The sequence below is a fragment of the Natrix helvetica genome, assembly GCF_964273705.1.
Source record: "Natrix helvetica genome assembly, chromosome: 16".
Taxonomy (NCBI): domain Eukaryota; kingdom Metazoa; phylum Chordata; class Lepidosauria; order Squamata; family Natricidae; genus Natrix; species Natrix helvetica.
The window spans coordinates 7,330,557-7,346,452 of NC_138563.1; the positions used below are offsets into that span (position 1 = coordinate 7,330,557).

At 46.7% G+C, this 15,896-nt stretch overlaps 1 protein-coding gene across 2 annotated transcripts in view; it reads left to right on the forward strand.

The window, feature by feature from the left end:
• Positions 1-15,896, forward strand: part of NRXN2 (neurexin 2) — a 363,942-nt gene that overhangs the window by 109,197 nt on the left and 238,849 nt on the right. For both annotated transcript variants that reach the window (XM_081968494.1, XM_081968495.1), the window contains exon 3: positions 2,219-2,520. In XM_081968494.1, the coding sequence (XP_081824620.1) occupies positions 2,219-2,520 (302 nt within the window). The remainder of the gene's footprint in view (positions 1-2,218; positions 2,521-15,896) is intronic.

Genomic DNA, 15,896 nt, shown 5'->3' on the forward strand with positions numbered 1-15,896 from the left:
TAGGACTGACCGGTTGGATGGCCTTGCAGTCCATGGGACTCACAGGAATCTTCTCCAGCACCAGAGTTCAAAGGCCTCCATTCTTTGGCACTCAGCCTTCCTCATGGTCCAACTTTCACAGCCATCCATGGCAACTGGGGAAACCAGAGCCTTGACTAGATGCCCTTTTGATTGGCAGGGTGATGTCTCTGCTTTTTAGCCTGCTGTCTAGATTTGCCATCGCTTTCCTCCCCAGGAGCAAGCCTCTTTTAATTTCTTGGCTAAATGTATAAGAATACATTCTGCACAAAAGCGATTTTGAAGGAGAGCCTGAATGATTTGCATTGAATTTTAGAGAGAGAGTGAATGAGGGAACGAGGAGGGAAGGATCTGATAATAAACCTATCGGAGGCTAAAAAGTAGTCATGTTTCACTGGGGTGACGGAGTGAACCATTGCGAGTTCTCCATAAATACTCGAGTAGATGAATTTGCCCCATTTTCTTAAACGTTTACACTAAAGATGGGGAAATAAATGGAGACGTTGGCCAGACTTGCAGATGGGGGCAGTGGGACGCGTGCGGTTTGAGGAATGAAGGATGTGGCTGAAAAGAAGGGAAAATGGCTGGATAAGTGTGCTTCTGTCTCCTTTGATGTATGGAAGCGAGACTTGGGCACGTCGAGGGAAACATAAAAGTAAGTTAAGTGTAATGGAGTACTTAAGAAATGTATGTGGTCAAAGAAGAAGAAGAGAGGGGAGGTCAAGGATGAAGGAGGCAAATAGAGCTGGGGCAAAAAAGGAAACGTCTGCTGGGACAGGGGCTCTTGAAGAGAGAAAGCAGTGAGGATCACATCTCGAAAGAAAATCATTGGAGGAGTGGGCGGAGAGGGTGAGCCACACTGAGTAAATTGTGCACGGAAGGGGAGATCCTGAAAGAGTGGGGCGAAGGTTCAAGGGCCAGAGGAGCAGGTTAGGGAGACCCCGGGGTGAGAGGGAAGCTTTGGCGGTGCAGTGGCTAAATGCAGTATTTAAGGCTAACTCTGCCAACTGTCAGCAGTTCGATCCTGATGGGGCTCAAGGTGGCCTCAGCCTTCCGTCCTTCCGAGGTTGGTTAAATGAGGACCCAGATTGTTGGGGGCAAGAGGCTGAACTGGTAAACCGCTTAGAGAGGGCTATAAAACACTGTGAAACGGTATATAAATCTAAAGTGCTATTTCTAATTCAATTCAGTTCTGTTCCGTTCCATTCCATTCCTTCCGACTGCCAGCCATTCAATCCTGACCAGCTCAAGGTTGATTCATCTTTCCATCCTTCTGACATCGATAAAATGAGGACCCAGATTGTTGGGGGCAATAGGCTGACTTTGTAAAAGGCTGTAAAAGCACCGTGAAGCGGTATATAAGTCTATTGCTAAATGGTATTATTTCAAGAATAAAACTGGATGGGGTTGGCGTAAATGGGTGGTTTAGCTCTGTCTCCTTCTAGCTTACACCTTTTTGGCACTGGGCATAATGTTGCGTATCCGGAAAGCCATTTATCAATAAATTAAATTTCATCTGGCTGCCGTGGGACTCCAATACTTGCTTTATACTCGGGGAGACTGATTGGTATAGCGCAGCAGGCGCCAATCTTTTGGGTACCAGGGACCAGTTCCTTGGCAAGAGCTTTTTTCCGCGGACTGGAGGAGATGTGGTTTTACGTGCTGCCTACACCCCGCGCATGGGGTTTTCCTCAGTGGTGGGATTCAACCGGTGTGACAACCGGTTCGCTGAGCACGCACTTCACCCAAACTGGTCAGAACCGGCTGAAACCCAACCCTGGCTTTGCTTGTTTGTGTGGCCTGGTTGCTGGCATGCCATGGCCCGATGCCAGTCCAAAGTCAGGGCAGTGGTAAACTGCCAATTTTTTTACTACCGGTTCGGACATGCTTGCGCTCACACATGTGCAGAAGCGTCTGGGCAGGTGGACGGAGCCTCCTGCTGCCACTACTACCGGTTTGCCCTATCTGAGCCAAACCGGGAGCAACCCACCTCTGGGATGGGAGGTTGGGGACCCCTACTATAGACGGAAGATTCCCATTCCGTGTCATGTGTCCTCCCTTAGCAACATAAATTCTGGGCTCTGTTGTGGTCATAAGTCAAGGACTAGTGTTCTTTTCTATTGGACTGTAGTCTCTTTAGAAGCATATGGATTCCTGACCTCCCCACCCTCTTTCCCATCTCCTTGTGCCTCTTCTGCAGGGAAAGAAGAATTTGTGGCGACGTTCAAAGGGAACGAATTCTTCTGCTACGACCTTTCGCACAACCCCATTCAAAGCAGCACCGACGAGATCACCCTCTCCTTCCGCACCCTGCAGCGCAACGGCCTGATGCTCCACACCGGGAAGTCAGCCGACTACGTCAACCTCTCGCTCAAGAGCGGCGCCGTCTGGCTGGTGATCAACCTGGGCTCCGGCGCCTTCGAGGCGCTGGTGGAGCCAGTCAACGGCAAGTTCAATGACAACAACTGGCACGACATTCGCGTGACTAGAAACCTGCGCCAGGTGAGCGGCTGCTGCCCGTGCAGTCTCAGCACACGGGAGGGGCTGGGGGTTTGGGAAGGCATGTGCCCGGCTTGGAACTGCTTCAGATATCCTCCCCCCCACTTTTTTTTTTTTTTGAGTTGCTGTGCAGATTTTCCCCATTTAACAGACACCAGCAAGAGATTCTTTTTTTAAAACAACAACAACAACAACAACAATTCCCATGTTTGGGATACAAAATGTGAGAGGCGGGCTAGATTTTCTAAGCGCTGCTTCTCAGCAACAGGTTGTTGTTACTTTGGGTAAAGGGAGAAACATTTTCCAAGCACCCAAGTTTTAATATTATGGGGGAGGAACTTTGGAATGGAAACACATCTGAAATAACGGACTAGTTCTTTCTTTCCAAAGCCCATCTGCACACTTGCGTGTGTCATTTACGTCATTTGCACAATTATGTAATTGGCATTCTTATACCGTTGGTCTTCATGTACCACCGTTGCACAATTAGGTAACTGTGCAAATGACCTCGGTTCCACGCTTTTGAATTTAACAGGCAGCCTTAAACTGTCCGTTAAATCCGAAGTGTACTCTCTTTACTCTCTCAAGGGATTTCAAACTTTTGTTACTGTTGTTATTACTGGTGAAGGCTGCGGGACATGTGGTGGTGACGTGGATGGCTGCTGTTTTCAGCTCTTTTCTCCCCAATTTTGTGGGTTCCTAAAAAGAGCAAAAGAATCTTAAATCGGCTATTTTACTCCTTATTTTCAAGTACGAAAAGGAGCAAATCGCCTTGCTGCATTTCAGTACAATTTCACTTATGGGCAGGGCATACCCCATTGCAGCCACAGGTCTTCAATTTCTACAAAGTCCTATAAAGCAGTTTGATACCTGGAAGATGACTTTATTTTAAGTTACACGACATGGTCAGTGAGTGACGATTGCTGAGCCCAGTTGCATCTTCTAACCCCACTTCTCTGACTTTTTTTTCCTGATGATGTCTGGACTAGAATCAATCCACCTTTCCAGGTTCTGCAACCCACGATTCCCGGTTTAGTAGCAAAATATGGCCTTGAATATATTGTTTTGGCCCCGATCCTTGGCATGTGGGGAAGGAAGGGAGTCTTGTTCTGTGAAATCGAAGGATAAATAACAGGTGTGGGCTCTCTCTGTATCTCTGTATAGGCCAGTGTTTCTCTCTGTAGAGGGAACTTTAAGACATGTGAACTTCAAGTCCCAGAATTCCCCAGGCAGCATACTTGCTGGGGAATTCTGGGAATTGAAGTCCAAACATGCTGGCTCTTAAAATTGATACGGTTGTGAAATAGTGGACCCTTCCAGAACGAATAGGGGCACAAATTGGCAAGGGGACACCCACAACCTAGCTAAAACTGTAGATGTGAAGGTATGCTCCAAAATGGAGTGGGCAGTGGAGAAACATAATGCATGACATACTGACTGAGGAGCTTTGGGGCCCTGAATAATGGCTGGCCTCCCCCTAAATAATTTCAGATCTATTTTAGGCATGGAACGAAAGGAAAAATTCCCCTGCTGATTGCCCAAGGTAGCTCAGACTTCACCCAGCTGCAGAACTGGGGGGGCCTGGAAAACGCAGCCCACCTGCGGTAGGAAGCGAGTTCCGGAGAGAACGGGTGATATCGCTGGTAGGACTCCCAATGGGGAGTTCGCAAGGCTGTTGTTTAAAAACCAGCTGATCTGATTAAAAATCCATACTCTGTAATGATAGCTGGAGGTCGGGAGATCCAGAGCAGGGAGGTGCCAGGAAGTATGAATAATGAAAGATGACGTCTGGAGCTTTTAAGGCAAATTCTCTTTTTTAAAAAATGCAATTGCATAAAAAAGAATCTGGGAACCCCCAAGGCCCTTCAGTAAGAGATCAGAAGAGTTGTTTTTTGTTCTTTCTTGAAAAAGCCCTCTTTGGGAAATTGGCGGAAGATAAAACTGAGCAGAATGGGATAGTCTGTAGAAGAGGGAGAGGAGAGGATAAGGGAGGAGGAAAAAAGGCATCCGACAGGATAAAGAGGGTTTTTTTTCTTCTTCTCTTGTTCAACAAAGAACATGTGTTGCCCTTTCTCTGATGGAGCACTGAGCCTTCTGGGGTAGTGGGGTAGTGAACCTGCCCCACTCGCGGCCCTTGGGTTTCACAGAACTGGACCCCCTCCCCCCCCAATCTCAGTTTTGCAGCCATGCCTCTCTCCTCTTTCTGTTAACCCCCTGGATGGAATTTTTCCCCCTCCTCTTCTTAATCCTCCTCCACAAAAGCAGCAACTTGGCCTTGATTTCTACATGGGGAAGGACCGGGAAGGGGCAGGGGCTTCCCCCCCAATGCCTGCCCCGCAACCGGGCATCCTTGCCTACGCTTTCTCTCTCTCTCTCCTTTCCTCTAGCTCTTTTCTCCAAATTCACTTGAGATCTAAGCTTTTATCTCCCAGCAGTGGCTGACACAGCCTGGGCCCCCCACTGGCCTTCCCCAAATGCCGTCTCTGGCCAGGTCCAGGGCCAACCCCACCCACCCCCTCCCCTCCCTAATACTGAGCTCCTTGGAAGTACTAATATTGCTAACATGGACCTGTGCTTTGATCCTCCATCCTTTTCACTCCCCCCCCACCCCACCCTCAACCTCCCACCTTCCTTAAACCACCTCGTTAGAGATTGCGTTGGCAACTTTTGTCGTTGTGTGTTACTAACACGCTTCTGGGGAGGGGGGAGAGTGTCATGCAGCGGCAGGGGGGGGGGAAACCTCCCCAAAACTCTCCAAAGAAGGGATAACTAACCTCTGTGCCATTCGCGGAATGTCGGTTTCTTTCTTCCTTCCTTCCTTCCTTCCTTCCTTTTGAGTCGTTCATTTTGTTCCGTTCTCTCCTTACTAACCCAGGTTAAGAAAGTCTGGGTGGGGGGGTGGGGGTGGGGGTGGGGGGAGGAGGAGGGGAGGGCAGAATTTGTGGGTAAATTGGTCGTTGGTTGTGTGAATTCAGTATTTTTTTCATATATATATATTTTTTTTTCAGTTTTTTGCTGGTCTCAGAAACTGGAGAAATTTAATTTCTCCTTTTATTCTGTTTTGTTTTAAATATATCTCCCTTGAATTTTCATGGTTGGTCATTTTTTTTCTTCTGTTTATTCCCTCCCTCCCCCCCTTCTCGATTTTCTTTTCTCCCCTCGTTTCCTTTCCGTTTTTAAATGCATACAGCACGCAGGAATTGGACACGCTATGGTAAACAAACTGCATTATCTGGTAGATATCAGTCTATTGTCTAATCATTTGGTTTGCCGTGGGTTTTACCTCTCCCCCCCCTCTTTCCTTATTTTTTAAATTATTTTTTTTTCCCAAAAAAAAAATTACTTTGCTTTTGGAAATTGAAAGTCACTTGGCCGTGCAAGCCTTGCACACACACGCCTTTGCAGAAACACATGGATTTTATCTCTAACCGAGAGTGCTTCTGATGGGGATTTCTGTTGTACCCCCCTCCCCCAACTTTCTATAATTTTCAGCCAGTTTAGGCAAACAACCTTTTCCAGTTGCCGACCATGCCAAGTTCGCCCTCTGATTATATCAGGGGTGTCCAAACTTGGCAACTTTAAGACTTGTGGACTTCAACTTCCAGAATTCCCCAGCCAGCTCTGCTGGCTGGGGAATTCTGGGAGTTGAAGTCCACAAGTCTTAAAGCTGCCAAGTTTGGATACCCCTGGCTTATATATCCCTCCATTTCTTTCGTCGGGAATCTCTTTCAAAGAGAAAAGATAAACTAGCTTCCCTGCATTGCCTCTCCCCCTTTAAAAAAATCTAAAAAGTATTGAGTGGCTTTACTCAACTCTGTTGGGTGTGAATTTACCAGAAGCAAAAAATAACCCTCTACCGCAGGGGTCCGCAAAGGTCCTAACCGGAAGCCCCCCATTCAATCCTGAAGCCAACTGGAAGTCCAGTTCCCCCACCATAGAGTCTCCTCCTAGCATGGCGTCATTTTTCCTCTACCTGTCCTAACCGAAAGACCTATCAATTGTGGAGCTGAACCGGACACAGGGAGCCATAGCAGAGGGATAAAAGAGCCACATGCGGCTCCGGAGCTGCAGGTTGCTGACCCCTGCTCTACCATATATATATATATATATATATCTATACTGCGCTATAAAAACCTGCAGAAACATGGACATTCACAACTGACCCAGCAAGCAAGGGAGATGATAGGTTGCCACAGTCACAACTATTTTTAACAGAACTGGTTCTCAGCTTAGGGAACTTTGGGACCTGTGGACTTCAACTCCCAGAATTCCTCAGCCAGGAATTCTGGGAGTTGAAGACCCCACCTCTCAGTGCTGCCTAGATTGAGAAATATTGAATTAGAATATGTAATATAATATTGTGGTGGGCAGCAAACAACATTAATAAATAAATAAAAATAATAATGTAATGTAGTATAGTGTATTAATGTAATTAATAATAATATAATATAATTTATATATAATATAATTTATAATATAATATACTATTATATAATATACTATAATATACTATAATATTATATTATATTATATTATATTATAATTAATAATATAATATAATAATATAATGTAATGTAATGTAATTAATAATAATATAATGTAATGTAATGTAATATAATAAATATTATAAATATTATAATATAATATAATGTAATGTAATGTAATATAATGTAATATAATATACTATAATATAATATACTATAATATAATATAATATAATAATAATATAATATTATATTATAATATAATATAATATTATAATATAATATAATATAATATAATAATTAATATATTATAATAATATAATATAAATCACTTGCTTATAAAGTCGTCAAAAACCAGACACAACTAAATAGTTAAAACACCAAATGACAAATACAATGTAATATATAAACTGCCTCCCATTCCCAGTATTTTCGGATAACAAATCAATCTTTCTATAAAAAAAAAAACCACACGCAATTGAAATTGATTTTAAAAAAGCAGCAAATAATAATAAAGACACCAATATGAGCTGGGTGAAAACTCTGTTTGGGGCCAAGAATGGTCTATAATTTGAAGCAGGCAGGCTTAGTGGCCTGCAGCCACAATTCTTTATTATTTTTTTATTATTATTATTATGGATGGATAACTGCCCCACAGACACTTTTCCTGCGTGACCTACAAACGCTTTTTTTAAAAAAAAATGCAACTGAAGGATTAAAACCGACAATAATAATAATGATACAGGAGGAAACTCAGTCCATGAAAATAATAAAACCCAGCAGTTTGTATGTAATCAGGCCATCGAGCACTTTGGATTCAGCTACAGGGTAATCCTCGACCACTCTTTTAACGACCAAGCCAAGTTACGACGGTGGGTTGCGCTTACGTCCAATGGAGTCACCTGATTCAAATTCAGGGGGCTGGCCACTGACGTGTGTTTATGACAGTTGCAGCATCCAATCGCTGCCCTTTGTGGCTTTCCCAGCCAAGGGGAGAGAAAGAGGTTTCAAACACAGAGTTATGTGACGCGTTTAACAATGGCATCAGAATGATGATCAAAGTGGACACAGTTCAATTTTTCGGACTGCATTATTTAGCAATAAAAGTTCCAGTTCCACTTGCATTTTAAGTTGTGGCATTTCAGACACAGCCCCTCCCTGAAGTTCTTAAGAGCAGGTACAGGCAGTCCTCGACTTGCAGCGATTCATTTAGTGACCATTTAAAGTTAAAACGGCACTGAAGAAAGCGACTTAGGGCCGTTTTTCACAGTTACGACTGCTGCAGCATCCCCCTGGTCACATGGTCAAAATTCAGGTGTTTGCCAATTGACTCATATTTATGATGGTCACAGTGTCCCAGCGGGGGTCCCACGATCCCCTTCTGACAAGCAAAGTCAATGGGGAAACCAGATTCACTTAACAACCGTGTTAACTAATTGAACAACTGCAGGGATTCCCTGAACAACGGCGGCCAGAAAGGTCGTACAACTGGGGCAAAACTCGCTTAACGAATGTCTCACTGAACGATGTAAATTTTGGGCTCGATGATAGTCGTAAGTCGAGAACTGCCTATAGATGCCTCTTTTCTGGAATTCTGGGATTTACTGTCTGCCCTCTGCAGAGGTCACAGGATTCCCAGAAAAAGGAGCAGCTGGAATTACCCCCCCAAATTCCAAAAGTCCTTTCCCAAAAGGCAACTGGACTTTCTTGGGGTTTTTCCCCCTTGAAAACATTTCGCTTCTCACCCAAGGAGCTTCTTCAGTTCTTCGTCAACGTCTAAAGAACTGAAGAAGCTTCTTGGATGAGAAGAGAAACCTTTTTAAAGAAAAAAAACCCCCAAGGAAGTCCAATTTCCTTTTGGAAAAACACCTGGATGATTGAGAATTCCCCCCAGGCTTGAAAATGCATCCTTCCAGCCCTTTGGAAGATGAAGTGGGTTTCAATGCCCCCTCCCCTTAAATAAATTCCCTTTTCTTTTATTTCCGGGGGAAAAGGGAAACAGTGGAATAAGCAAGTCCTTGGCCCTAGGGACCAAGAGGGTGGCTCAGGGGCTAAGACGCTGAGCTTGTCGATCAGAAAGGTCGGCAGTTTGGCGGTTCGAATCCCGAGCGCCGCGTAGCAGAGTGAGCTCCCGTTACTCGTCCCAGCTTCTGCCAACCTAGCAGTTCGAAAGCAGGTAAAAAGTGCAAGTAGAAAAATAGGGACCACCTTTGGTGGGAAGGGAACAGAGTTCCATGCACCTTCGGCGTTTAGTCATGCCAGCCACATGACCACGGAGACGTCTTTGGACAGCGCTTTGAAACAGAGATGAGCAGCGCCCCCTAGAGTCAGGAACGACTAGCACAGATGTGCCAGGGAAACTTTTATCTTTACCTTGGTCAGTTAGGGCAGTGAAAGTTCAACGCAACTCTTCCTTAGAGAGAGAGACCCCCGGGGGTGCAACCCCGCCTGACCAGCCACCCACTTGACTACAATTCCCATGCTGGTGGTAGCAGCTGATGGGCATTGTTGTCCAACATCTCCAGAAGGTTGCGAAAGGCAACTGTTGAATTGGTAGCCGAAAAGCTCTGGAAAGCAAAGGAGACTTGGACATATGAGACAGTTGGACTGCAAGTCTCATCATCCACAGCCACTGCAAAGGCTACATCTTGGCATCAGAGAGAATGGTCGAAACCCCCCCCCCTCCCACTATCAGCCGTGGTCCTAATGGACTAATATGGTGACTAATTTAATTTCCCAGATGTCTGATCTTCAGGAGATCCATCTAATGCTCCCTCCTCCCCCCCATTAATCCTCACAACAACAACCCTGCAAGGTGGAATGGCTGGGAAAGAGGGAAGTGTCCCCCCCTCCCCAGGAAGGTACTTGAACCCAGATCTGTTACTAACAAGCCCCAAACCTTCGGCTATCCCTCCCCACGGGCATCGCAACTCTCTAAATAAGGGGGTCTCCAACCGCGGCAACTTAAAAAACCCGTGGACTTAAACTCCCAGAATTCCTCAGGTCTAAACCCACACATCCCCCCCCTCCCCTGGCCCGATTTGATTTTGCCCTTGCAAAATGAGAAAAAGGCAACACATATTTAGGGGGGGGGGGGAGGAAATTGGTTGAAGACTTTTCTTTTATGGTTTTGATTTTTTCCCCACCGTCCCCTCCCCCTCCTCCCCCCTCCCTCCCCCTCCCCAAAATCCATGGAAAACACCATCCCATGAAGCAACTTCTGTGCGCTGTTGCACCTACGTTGGGTCCTCCAGCTGCCCCCCAGGGACACCCCTCCCCAAAATGGCAGCCAGGTGGATTGAGAGGCGAAGGCCCGGAAAACCATCACCAACCGCCCCCAATTTTCAGCAACTCTGGGTCGTGGCATGGAGGGGAGGGGCTGCAGGGCTATCCCCCTCCCTCAAAAGAGTCTTGCAAAAAGGGATCCAATTTGCAGAATGTGGGTGTCTGGCGACCCTGCTCCGTTCCTCTTTACTTTGGGGACCAGGGGCTTATAAAGAGGGGACCTCGCCCCCACGGGCATCCTGGTTGGTAGACTGGTGCTTGTCCCGGGAACTGAGGGACCTGGCTGCCCCAACGTGCCCCCCTGGGGACCAGCTGCCTGCCACCCTATTGCATGGCCTGCTATGAACGTGCGAGGCTGGGCTGCTTCTGTAGCCAAGTTTTATTTTCCGAGCATCTTTCTGGGCCTGAAACTAACACTGTTCTGTGTTGTATTATGTCCCACCCTTTCCTCTCCTCAGGCCTCCTCTTCCACCCACCCACCCACCCATATTCTCCCAAGACCCCTCCCCCTCTCTCTGCCTTGCATGACATCCCCTATCCTTCCTTGGCTGGCTTCACCTATGTCGTTTCCAAGGGGAGCACTGAGGCAGGGCCCATTAGGGCAGGGCATGGATGGGACCCCCTCGTGCGGCTGTGTGAGTGCCTGGTTCCAAAACGGGAGCATCGCGTTATTCAAAAGGGAGTCCTGTTGGTGTAGCTCCCTCTGTGGTACGACGTGGCATTTTGGCTTTCCGTTGAGCAACCATTGCAGGTTTTGGCAGGAGAATCCAAACATGGAAAGCTAGCTTGATCTGGAAATCTGTGTTGTGGCCCGCTTGGAGCGGGCAGTGGAGCTGGCAGCCGATTCAGACAGTGAGGAGGATGGGGAGGAAGATGGACCAGTCCTGGAGTCTGGGAAAGGCTCAGACGAGGGCTCTGTGTCAGAGGCAGAGATGGGGCCGAGGCTGTCTGACAGTGATCAGCTGCCTTCGGGGCTAGAGAGCAGTGAGGCAGAAGAACAGCTGGAGCCTGTTCCCAGTGTGCGCATGCGCAGAGCTGCCAGAAGAAAAGAACAACTCAGAAATCAGGGTTGACTTGGAAGTAAAGTCATAGGTGAACAGTGATTGGTCCCACCCATAGGACATAAAGGAGGAGCGAAAGGGGAGGGGGCTTTTGCAGGAAACAATTCGTTCATTCGGTCATTAGATTTGTTTCATGAGTGTGAAGATCTGTCCTCGAATCTCAGAGACTCTCTGCCAAGTCTTTCCTTGCATTTGGGAAATATTGACATGGCAGCTTTCCAAGTTAGATAAGGTCTGTGGTCATAAATACGCCTTTGAAAGACTTGTTGCCAGAATGGGAATGAGAGGAATTCATATTTGTTTAATAAAAGGGGTTTTGTCGGGACCAGGACTCTGCCTCCTGCTTTTTGGGGAAGCCTAGATCAGAACAATCTGTTTCATTCTCATTTCACACACCGACTGGCAGTATCCAGGACTTTGGTGGGGGAGGTGACCCATCCTTGAAGCAGGCTGGCTAGGGGTGTGTGCAAGAATTTGCAGCTGACTTGAGGGAAGGTGTGAAAAAGCTGCACGGATGGTGCCATCCAGCGAGTGAAGGAAGCACGAGAAAGGAACTCAAGGCAATCCCGCCTTGATGTTGTTTAGTATATGATGGGACTTGGAGGGACTTGGGGAAAATGCATTGTATATTACAGTGTTGGCGAACCGAAATGGAGTGTGTGTGTGTGTGTGTGTGTGTGTGTGTGTGTGCACTAAAAACTGGAAGAGCCATTTTCCATTTCAATCAATCATCAATCAGAATAGAGCCGGAAGGGACCTTGGAGGTCTTCTAATCCAACCCCCTACTCAGGCAGGAGACCCTATACCAGGGGTGTCCAAACTTGGGAACTTTAAGACTTGTGGACTTCAACTCCCAGAATTCCCCGGCTGGGGAATTCTGGGAGTTGAAGTCCACAAGTCTTAAAGTTCCCAAGTTTGGACACCCCTGCCCTATACCATTCCAGACAAGTAGCTGACCAGCATCTTTCTTAAAAGCCTCCATTGATGGAGCACTCAAAACTTCTGGAGGCAGGTTGTTCCACTGGTTACTTGTTCGAACTTTTAGGAAACTTCTCCTTAGTTCTAGGTTGCTTCTCTCCTTGATTAGTTTCCACCCATTGTTTCTTGTCCGGCTCTAGCCTTTTCTTTCTATTGCCTTGCGTTTTATCTTCTGTTGAAACTTAAGAAGAAAAAGAGAAGAAATTCAGCAGCATGCTGTGTTTTTCTGCTCCTTGTAAAGAACATTCAAAAGCAGCTTCTTGAGTAAACTGAATGTGAACTAGGAGCGGGGGGGGGGGGGGGGAGATTTGTTCTCAGCCTGCCACTAATATTGAGTGTGGAAACGCAGCTATGATTATGTTTCTTTTAAAAAAAGACAACAGCTGGGAGAGGAGACTTAAAAACAGAAATGTGGGGCAAGAAGAAGTGTGACTTAAACCTCTTTCTCTAGCCAGTCAGGTTTGCCAAAACCTGATGCCACTATTAAGAGAAAGAAAGGTCTCTAAGGACCAGTGTAGCATGGGAGTATGTGTATATGTGTGTGTCCAAAGTAAGAATGGAGGTCTAAAAAGGGAAATTCTGGGTCAGCTTTTTACATCACACTCATCATTGCCAGCTGGACCAAGAGGAAAGCCTCAGTAAGGCCACACCTAGAATACAGCATCCAGTTTTGGCCACCACACTATAAAAAAGACATTGAGACTCTAGAAAGAGTGCAGAGAAGAGCAACCAGGATGATGAGGGGACTGGAGGCTCAAACAGACGACGAACGGTTGCAGGAACTGGCAATGGCTGGTCTAGGGAAGAGAAGGACCAGGGGAGACAGGAGAGCATCTTCCAATATTTGAGGGGCTGCCCCAGAGAGGAGGAAGGGGGTCAAGCTATTTTCCAAAGCACCCAAAGGCCAAACGAGGAAGAATGGATGGAAACTGACCAAGGAGAGATTCAACCTGGAAATCAAGGAGGAATTTCCTGACAGGGAGAACAATAAACGCATGGAACAGAAGTTGCCTTCGGAGGTTGTGGGAGCTTCATCCCTGGAGGCTTTCAAGAAGAGACTGGACTGCCCTCGGTTGGAAATGGGGTAGGGTCTCCTGCTTGGGCAGGGGAGGGTCGGACTAGATGACCTCCAAGGTCCTTCCCAACTCTGTTAATCTGTTAAATGGGTTAAACTTAGAACTAAGGAGAAAATACCTTAGAACAATTAACAAGTGGAACAAATTGCCCTTTAGAAGCTGTGATTGCTCCATCACTGGAGGCTTTTAAGAAGAGATCCGACAGCCATTTATCAGAAATCGCATAGGTCTCCTGTTCTTACAGGGGGGTGGGCGACTAGATGTCCTCCAAGGTCCCTTCAACTCTGCTTCTATTACTTAACACCCTGGTGCTTCAAGGGCACCAATCAACATTTTCACCCAACAAGGGCCCTTAAGGCAGCCTTCCCCACTTGGGGGTGTTGTCCAGATGTGTAGGATGATGAATCCCATCGTCCCCAGCCAGCCTTTCCTTGCCTGTGCTGGTTTTGCTGCAATTTGCAGTCCAATGTTAGCAGAGCCCCTGGATGTGGGGGGAAGGTGGGTTTGGGTGTGCAGCGAAGCATGGCAACAGCCCAGATTTGGGTTTCTGGCAGTGAAATGATAGGCGCATCGTGACATGCCAAGCAGCAGCCTGAAGCTGGGTCCAAATATTTCTCCCCGTGGCCCAGTTTTGTTGGCTCTGACTGGCGCTCCACTCTCTCTCTGAGTCATCCCTGCCTAAAATGCCTCTTTCACCAAATGGAATCCCCTGGAATTGAATTGCTAATTGATTGCTTCTTGGCTCATTAAATCTCTGCACCCGGGTGGCTCTAGGAATAGTTTTAGGATTGGGGAGGGGTGGGGTGGGGGAAGCACTGGTTATTTGGGATGGGTTCTGATCTAGACTTCCCCAGCAGCACGAAGCTGAGTCCTTGTCCCGATAAACCCCTTTTATTTAATTCACAGTGAATTCCTCTCCAGCAAAGTCTTTCCTCTCCCACAGTCTTTCAGGATAGTTCACAATTACCCACCTTGATCAGGTTTGGAGAGGGGCCAGGACGATATCTTTCAGACGCCGCAATACTTGGCAAGAATGCAGGAATGAACCAATGGACTCCTGCAAGCTCCACTCCCCTTGCGCTCCTCTTTTATTCCCCATGGAAAGGGCCATTCACCATCCACCTGTGGCTTACTCCCAAATCGACCCCTGTTCTTTAATTGTTCCCTTCGTCTGGCCACTCTGCGCATGCGCACACTGGGAACAGGCTCCAGCTGTTCTTCTGCCTCACTGATGTCTGACTCTGAAGGCAGCTGATAACTTTATCAGACGGCCCTGGTCCCCTCTCTGCCTCCGACACAGAGCTCTCATCAGAGCCTTCCCCAGACTCCAGGACTGGCCCAGGTTCCTCCCCAACCTCCTCACTGTCCGAATCGGCTGTCAGCTTCATTGGCTGCTGGCGAGCCACAACAGGATGGGAGTGGTACCTTTCACTCCCAGAATTCCAGGGCGGAAGTGTTGTCCCCTTCAAGCCAAGTTTGGAAAGCCGAGAATGGCTCTGGGCATTTTCAAAAACTTCATAGGTAGTCGTCGACTTACGACCATAGAATAGAAGAATAGAATAGAACAGAACAGAACAGAATAGAATAGAATAGAATAGCAGAGTTGGAAGGGGCCTTAAGAGGTCTTCTAGTCCAACCCCCTGCTTAGGCAGGAAACCCTACACCACTTCAGACAAATCTAATCTCTTCTTAAAAACTTCCAGTGTTGGAGCGTTCACAACTTCTGGAGGCAACTTCTGTTCCACTGATTAATTGTTCCATTAATTTAAAAGGGACTTCCTTGATTCACACAACACCCCTTAACCTGGGTTAGGAGTTAGCCTGTTGTCTTGACTGGCACAGCGCACTGAAACATAAGTCAACCCCCAAAAGGAAGTGTGATTCACGCAATGCACAAAGTTTAAAACGAAATCTAATCCAGGTTATAGAGGTAAACAAATTCAGCCTGTTGTGTGAATGCAACCCTTGAGATTGAGTCTGAAGTGGTGTAGGGTTTCCTGCCTAGGCAGGGGGTTGGACTAGAAGACCTCCAAGGTCCCTTCCAACTCTGTTACTCTATTCTATTAAGCTTGGCAGTTTGTTGTGAAATTTGAAAGGCAACTGGGGGAATTTGAAGAATTTTGATGGTGGAGGGGTTTGAGTTTGGGGGTTTCCTTCCTTCCCATGAATCAACCGTCATCCCTAAACCAAAAACCAGCTTTTAGGCAGATCAATTTTGATGCATCCCAGAGCAAAAAACAATCAGATAGCTAGACAAACATAGACGGACAGACAGAGAGATGGATAATGTTGGCCTAGGAAGCCAAAAAGGACCTGGATGTTACCAGGCACTCCACAATGTGTTCTACACAATTGTATTTACATGCTGCGTGATTAAGTGTGGCTTTTAGTTGTTAATTAGTATGTTGATGGCCAGCTATTAAGTTGTTAGCTGTTTTTTTCCTTGTGCTTCGGCATCCTTAGCTTCTAAGTACCTGATACGTTGTTGGTAAATC